The sequence below is a fragment of the Monodon monoceros genome, unplaced genomic scaffold (assembly GCF_005190385.1).
Source record: "Monodon monoceros isolate NGI ecotype Baffin Bay Population unplaced genomic scaffold, NGI_Narwhal_1 Super_Scaffold_4, whole genome shotgun sequence".
Lineage (NCBI taxonomy): Eukaryota > Metazoa > Chordata > Mammalia > Artiodactyla > Monodontidae > Monodon > Monodon monoceros.
The window spans coordinates 32,282,363-32,290,159 of record NW_021703781.1 but is presented as its reverse complement, the minus strand read 5'-3'; the positions used below and the strand labels follow the sequence as shown (position 1 = coordinate 32,290,159).

At 51.8% G+C, this 7,797-nt stretch overlaps 1 protein-coding gene across 1 annotated transcript in view; it reads left to right on the top strand.

Moving 5' to 3' along the window:
* LRIT1 (leucine rich repeat, Ig-like and transmembrane domains 1) overlaps positions 1-7,090 on the top strand; it is a 9,859-nt gene extending 2,769 nt beyond the window's left edge. The window contains exons 2-4 of the mRNA XM_029201242.1: positions 1,232-1,698; positions 4,584-4,889; positions 6,117-7,090. Of these exons, the coding sequence (XP_029057075.1) occupies positions 1,232-1,698; positions 4,584-4,889; positions 6,117-7,090 (1,747 nt within the window). The remainder of the gene's footprint in view (positions 1-1,231; positions 1,699-4,583; positions 4,890-6,116) is intronic.
* The last annotated feature ends 707 nt before the right edge of the window (positions 7,091-7,797 follow it).

The window sequence follows — 7,797 nt, the reverse complement described above, 5'->3', positions numbered from 1 at the left end:
GTGTGTGTGTGTGTGTGTGTGTGTGTGTGTGTGTGTGTGTGTGTGTGGTGTCAGGAAGAATGATACCAGCAACGCGTTATGACCTTACAAGAGAACAACCTCTCTTAGCAGAGCTAAACAATATCCCCACCTCACTCCCACCCTATCTCCTTCAGTGTGAGCAGAAACATCCTCCAGACGAAACTGGGGCTGCACAAGGGCTGGGTCCCTCACGGCCAGACTCAAAGTTTCGTTCTCTTGAGAATCTTTCCCTTTTTACCGTCTGTGTGTGTGCTGCTCTCAGTGATAGCATTTAACACAGTCCTGCATTGCCAGCTCCTCGAGGGCGGGGACTGCCTCCTGTTATCTCTCTATCTGCTTTAGTGTCAAACTTAATAGAATGAGGTTTAAGAAGTCACTGTTTGGGCAGAAGGAGCATTGGAAGGAGCTGGTAAGACTGACCTGATGTACCTGCAGTGCTGGGATGCAGAAACTTACAACAGTGGTCAATAGCAATTGGGCTTCTACAGGTGACAGGTATGCAGAGCTGGTACACACATGAACTCATTTAAACACCCAAACCACCCTGTGCGGTGGAGTCTATTATTCTGCGGAAACTGAAGAAAATAGAGGTTACATAATAGACTCAAGGATACACAGTCAGCAAGCAAAGAGCCCAGAGGTGAATCCAGCTGTGGGGCTGCAAAATTCCAGCTTTTAAACACCTTGATCATCTCATGGTCCCTCAGTGTCAGGAGAGGCTCGAGGCATCCCGTGTGTGGCTTCCAGTTCTGATGTCATTGCTATATATATATATATTTTAAATAAAGAAAAGCCAAAGCAGTCACAAAAACTGAGCTATAATTTAACAAAGGAACCCTTTTAACTCCTAGATGCAATGCTGCAATGCACAAAATGATCTCAGGATTTATAAATACTATTCATTCTTAGTGCACTGCAGGTGATGTAGGCTGTAAGGGGACATAGTAGTTCAAGCTTGAGGTCCTTCAGGCCAGTGACCGAGGCCAAACGGCCCTCCTGGGACACTTATGAGAGGCTCTGCAAGCAAGAAGCTCCCGAAGAGAAAACAGAAGGAATCTTGTTACTAGCCCACCTCCAGGGCACACCGCAGTCTGGGTTTGGTGTCCTATGAGGCCGTGCGCACCAGGGGGTCTCTTGAAAGGAGGTTAAGTAAAGGGGAATCTCCGACCCCACAGGACCTTTGCTCAAATACTCCCATTTCTGTAACCAGGACAGTGGTGTGCAACGACCCTGACATGACCCTGCCCCCAGCATCTGTCCCTCTGGACACCTCCAGCCTGCGCCTGGAGCGGACGGCCATTCGCAGGGTGCCCGGGGAGGCCTTCAAGGCGCTGGGCCGCCTGGAGCAGCTGTGGCTGCCCTACAACGCGCTCTATGAGCTCAATGCTCTGATGCTGAGGGGCCTGCGCCGCCTGCGTGAGCTGCGCATGCCTGGGAACCACCTGGCCACCTTCCCCTGGGCGGCGCTCAGGGACGCCCCCAAGCTGCGGCTGCTGGACCTGCAGGCCAACCGCCTCTCGGCTGTGCCCCCGGAGGCCGCGCGCTTCTTGGGGAACCTCACCTTCCTTGACCTCTCCAGCAACCAGCTGCTGAGGCTCCCCGAGGAGTTGCTCACCACCTGGACTCACCTGCAGAAGGGACCCTTCCTTCCCGGCCACCACGTCAAGCTGGTCCTAGGTAAGAGATGGCATCCTTCACTTGGAACCACTTTAGTGATACTTGGGGGTCTTAGGCAAGTTTATTAAAGCCTCTCTGAGTCTCAGTTCTTTACCTAGAAAATCACACTTGCCTTCTGGGTTTGAGTAAAGATTGAATGAGAGGCACACATTGGTAGGTAGGTTTAGGAGCTCAAGCTCCCAGCCAGACTGCTGCAGTTCAGACCCCAGCTCTGCCCCTTTTCCCTGTCCCATGAGGGGTTGGGAATCATGGTGGGGCCCTGGCAGAAAGTGGGTAGTAGGGAGTGGGTGGGCAGTGTCAGAAAAGAGGCCTCCTGGCAGGTGTCCCCGGAGCATGCCTTGGCTCATGTGAGGTCCAGCACTGAGGGCTGGAGCAATCTTAGAGCAGTTTGGGGCAGCTCCTGCCCTGAGGCCTGGGAGAGCCTCTCAAGGAGGGAATATTTATTTATTTATTTATTTATTATTTATTTTTGGCTGTGTTGGGTCTTGGTTTCTCTGCGAGGGCTTTCTCTAGTTGCGGCGAGCAGGGGCTACCCTTCATCGCGGTGCGCGGGCCTCTCACTGTCGCGGCCTCTCTTGTTGCGGACAAGCTCCAGACGCGCAGGCTCAGTAGTTGTGGCTCACGGGCCTAGTTGCTCCGTGGCATGTGGGATCTTCCCAGACCAGGGCTCGAACCCGTGTCCCCTGCATTGGCAGGCAGATTCTCAACCACTGCGCCACCAGGGAAGCCCAAGGAGGGAATATTTAGACCCCTCACTTCCTGGATGTGGAGCAGGGAACAGCAAAGTCCATTCCAGCTCCATCCACCCTACAGACTATCTCACCTGATAAAGGGCATTGTATAGGGTAGTACTTACATGGAAAGATGTTGTTTCTTTGAAAATCAACTTTGAATGTCCTATATATATATGTTTATATTTTATGCCCTCTTCTGATTATAATTCCTTCTCCCCCTCCTAAAAAGTAGCCACTGTTATGTTTATTTGCATGTTCCCTATCATTTACATTTACATACACATGCATATACAAACATACATGCACATAGAAATTTTAGCAAACATACATGCACATAGAAATTTTAGCAAACATACATGCACATAGAAATTTTAGCTGTGTGTTTTGCATAAAATTTCATCATATCATATGTATCAACCAGCACTTTTTTTGCCCCGCAATATGTCTTGGAGATCTTTGTAAGTTACTACCAATGAATCAACTTCATTTTTTAAAACTCTGGCATAATATTCCATCATACAGTTATACTACAGTTTATTTAGCCATTCCTCCTTTCATGGGCCTTTAAATTGTTTCCATTATTTTGTTAACACCTGTGATGCCACAGAGAACATTCTTGACAATGCATCCTCGTGCACCGAGACAAATGTTTCTCTAGACTAGGAACCGAGAAGTGGAATTGCTGGGTCACGGAGTATGCACGTTAGATGTTTTAATATTAATCATAGTCTCTAAAGTGCCAGTTCTTACCCCCACCAGCAGTGTGCGCGACCATCCATGCTTCTGTCCACTCTGCAAGCTTATTTGAATGCCAGCCAATGTGTGGGCTCCATTCTAGATGCTGCAGATACAGCAATGAACAAGACGGATGAATATCTATTCCCTCATGAAGCTAACAATAAGTGGTCAGTCAGAATGTTCAACTTTTGCCAGTCTGACTGGTGAAAGTTTCATTGTCCTTTAACTTTGCCATTTGTGTCAGTTCTCTGGGGATTCTGTGTGAAGTCAGATAGCTCACCACCAGAGCTGGGCAGTGATGACTCTTGGGGTGTAGATGCATCAGGAAATGCATTTAACCAGTGATACAAGGTAGCCGTCACCTGGCTGGGATGGGGGTGGGGAATAGCAGAGGAGCCGGCGCCTTCCCAGCTAGTGCTCTAAAGGACCCGGGGGTCATGGATATACAAGCAGGTCTGAATCCACCTTCCCCAACCCTTGATATTTCCGTTTCCAAATACATCAAGTACATGTATGCAAACATATGATATGCTATTGATTAGATGCTATCAAATTTAATAACAATCCGTGGAGGGTAGAAAGGACTTCACATTAAATGCATTCATTTTGTATTTAGAAATGCAAACATATGAAAAGGAACTGTGTCTTAGAATTGAGGACCCACAATACCTCTCTATATGTTGAAGGTCATTTGACAGGGTAGGTACAGTGACCTGCTTTCAGCGCTATAGAAGTGTTCAATTTTAAAGTAAAGAGGGCTGGGAATATGACATAAGATTGGGTTCCCTGTCATCCTCACTCTTGTCTGTTTGAGCCTGTGTCAAGGGGACCGTGGCTCCGAGCGGCCACACTCTTCGCTGGGGCGATGCTGAAAGTGCCACCTACACTGGGAGGACAGGGGTCAGGACCTCCCTGGAGGTCCAGTGGTTAGGACTCCAGGCTTCCACTGCAGGGGGCCTGGGTTCGATCCCTGGTCAGGGAACTAAGGTCCTGCAAGATGCAAGGCAAGGCCAAAAAAAAAAGGGGGGGGGGGGGGGTCGGGTTCATGAAGCATTTCTAGGAATGGATGGATTCTGGCGTATTGCAGTTATTGCAGAAATGCCCACTGCCTGGCCGGTAGCCTGAGAGGATCAGTCCGAGGGTGGCTTGTCGGCACGCTGTATGGCTTAGCCAGTGCTTAATGTCATTTATCTTTATTTATGCTTATAGCCACCCAGAAACGGGAGTAATGCTGTCATTCCAGATGAAGAACCGGGCTTAAGGTTGTAGTGAAGCAAGGAGCTGGGTCTGGAGGCCAGTTCTGCTGACACTGAGCTCACAACGTGCCTTGTCCTCCCTGGGGGAGAAGGGGGGCTGGGACTGGGGATCTGAATATCTAGGGCTCACCTCCTGCCCTGCCTTTCACCCCTGCAGGGCTGCAGGACAACCCCTGGGTGTGTGACTGCCGACTCTATGACCTGGTCCGTCTCCTGGAAGGCTGGGCCCCAAACCTGGCCTTCATAGAGGCCAGGCTGAGGTGTGCCAGCCCGCGCAGCCTGGCCGGACTGACCTTCAGCCAGCTGGAACTGAGGAAGTGCCGGAGTCCGGAGCTCCATCCGGGGGCAGCCAGCATCAGGTCCCCCTTGGGCAGTGCAGTATTGCTACGCTGTGGGGCCTCCGGGGTCCCTGGGCCGGAAATGAGCTGGAGTAGGGCCAACGGGCACCCACTCAACGGGACAGGTGTGTAAGCTCCGGGGACGGCTGTGCTGAGATCCAGACTGGGGCGGGTGGGTCATCATCCCACATGCGGGGGAATGGGGCTTCAGGTTTGCCAGGGAGAGGGAGGTAGGCTGAGCAAGGCTCTTTACTCCCATCCTGTCTGAGTGGAGTTGGGGGACTCTGCCCAGAGGCTGGACGTGGGGACAGTGGCTTCAGTAATAACAATGGATCTCAACCTGTCCTGTCATATTCCACCAGCCACTCTATCAGAGGTGTGGGGCCCACCCTGAGAGGAGCAAAACACTGGTTTTTTGGTAGAAGATGCTCTCTTAGTGTATTTAATATTGATAGTAAGGTTCCAAGTTGTAAATATGAAGCCAGTATCACTAGGAGTAATTAATGCTAGGAGTTACCATCTATTGAGCGCTTCATGTGTTAAATGTATTATGTACAAGGTGTCACTGAACTTTAAAGAACAAACTGATTACCCTTCTATTTGGGGTATAAGCAAACTGAGGCTAAATGGTTGGTCTGCATCACACAGCTCGTACAAGGAGGAACTGCCTGTGCCCTTTTTGCTGTGCAGACAGAGGTGGTCCATCCCTGGCACTTGGTGGGGGAGGTTTGCAGGAGTCACAGCCCGCCTACATGCAGAAAGAGGGTGAAGGAGGAATAATTTCTTGGCACCTGACCAGAACACCTCCCATCCCTCCCAGCTTTCTTCTGTGTTTCCCCCAACTAGGTTGGCAAGCGTTGCTCTAGGACTGTGGGCTTGAAATCAATGTACAAACAAAACTGTGTAAGGAGCTCCACTAATGTAATACAGAAAGTTGGAGATGCTGTGATTGAAGTGGCAGTGGGGCCAGGCAGGGGTGTGCAGAGCACTTCTAGCTGGGCCTCTGCCTCAGGTTCACCCAACCCACCATACTCCCAAAGCATCAGCCTGCCACCCCTGACGGGTCAGCTCTGCAGAACTCAGGCCCTTGAAAGACACAGTTGGAGCATCTCAGATTTAGAAGGCTGATCATTCTTAGACTATGCCTCAGCCTGTGTCTCCCCAAATTTGAGCCCAGGTGATCTCCATCCCCATGGCTAATCTAAGAAAAGTTCAGTGATGCCCAGTCTGTTCTTGGGATAACAGGGTGCTTGGCAGAATGTACACAGTCCAGGGGCTGTGAATTCGGCCCTGGAAGGAAGCTTGGGGCAGATGGGCCCGTTCATTCTCCCACACGTGCCTCTTCCCCACAGTGCACCAGGAAGTCTCCAGTGACGGCACGATCTGGACTCTGCTGGGCCTGCCTGCTGTGTCCCACCTTGACTCTGGAGACTACATCTGCCAGGCCAAGAACTTCCTGGGAGCCTCTGAGACTCTTATCTCCCTGGTCGTCTCTGAGCCCCAGACATCCACGGAACACAGTGGGGGCCCAGCGGCACTGTGGGCAAGGACAGGTGAGGGGGCAGAAGCAGCTGCATACAACAAGATGGTGGCCAGGCATGTCCCCCACATCCCCGAGCCTGCTGCCCCAGCCACTCGGCCCCCTGTGCCCAACACGAAGGAGCAACTAATCCTCCAGCCCTTCCAGATGGGGGCCCCAGGAGAGCACTTGGATGTGCAGGCAGGACCCCAGGAGGCCCAAAGGGTGAGCTCTCTCAAGGTGGTGGGGGACACTTACCAGAGCGTGACCTTGGTGTGGAAGGCCCCCCAGGCTGGGAACACAACTTCCTTCAGCGTCCTCTACGCAGTCTTCGGGCAGCGCGACATGCGGCGGGTGGTTGTGCAGCCTGGGAAGACCCGTGTCACCATCCATGGGCTGGTGCCCAAGATCAAGTACGTGGCGTGTGTCTGCGTGCAGGGCCTGGTGCCCCGGAAGGAGCAGTGTGTCATCTTCTCCACTGACGAAGTGGTGGGTGCTGAAGCCACTCAGTGGCTCATCAACGTGGTGGTGATCAGTGTGGCTGCCATCATCGCCCTGCCCCTCACGCTGCTCGTCTGCTGCGGTGCTCTCCAGAGCCGCTGGCGCAAGTGCCACACCAGGGGCTCCGCTGAGGCCACAGGTGCCTACGTCAACCTGGAGAGACTGGGCCACAGTGAGGATGGCTCAGAGGAGCTGTCCCAGCACAGCCTCAGTGAGGCCGACAGGCTCCTCTCTGCCCACTCCAGCCTGGACTCTCAGGCCTCGGGCGTCAGGGTGGGCAGACGGATCAACGAGTACTTCTGCTGAGGGCCGTGCACACAGGTGCCTACACGCCTGCTCCCAACCACTCTCCCTCTTCGCCTCCCACACGCTCACTCTGACACCTGAATCCATGCTCACCCACTCTTACCTACTTGGGTATCTGCTTACTCATACATTTACACACCACCACCACCACCACAGCTAACACTTATATAAGCACTTACTATGTGCCAGAAAGTGTTCTAAGTGCTTTATATACATTAACTCATTGAATTCTTAGGACAACACTTTGCAGCAGGCACCGCTCTTCTCCCCACTTACCTGGAGAAGGAACAGGGTGAGTAACTTGCCTGTATCAGTCAGTTTTTGCTGTGTAAGAAATAAAGGCAAAATTGCAGTGGTATGCAGCAACAAGCACGTCTTTTCACACAATCCATAGGTCAGTGGGTTGACTGTGGTGGCTCTGCTCCATGTGTCCTACTTGGGGCTCAGGATGGAGAGTCAGTGGCTACCTGGGGCAGGCTTCTTTCATGGAGATGTCAGATGGTATCAGAGAAATGAGCAAACACATGTGATGCCAATTAAGCTCCTTAACACTGCCATTTCTGCCCATATTCTACCTGCCAAAGCAAATCTCATGGCCAAAACTAAACTTTAAACAAGGCAGGAAAGGATAGTTCTCCCATGGAGGTAATGGTAGGGCAGGACATATTTTGCTGAGCAGTGATCTAATCTATGTTGCCCACAAGTAC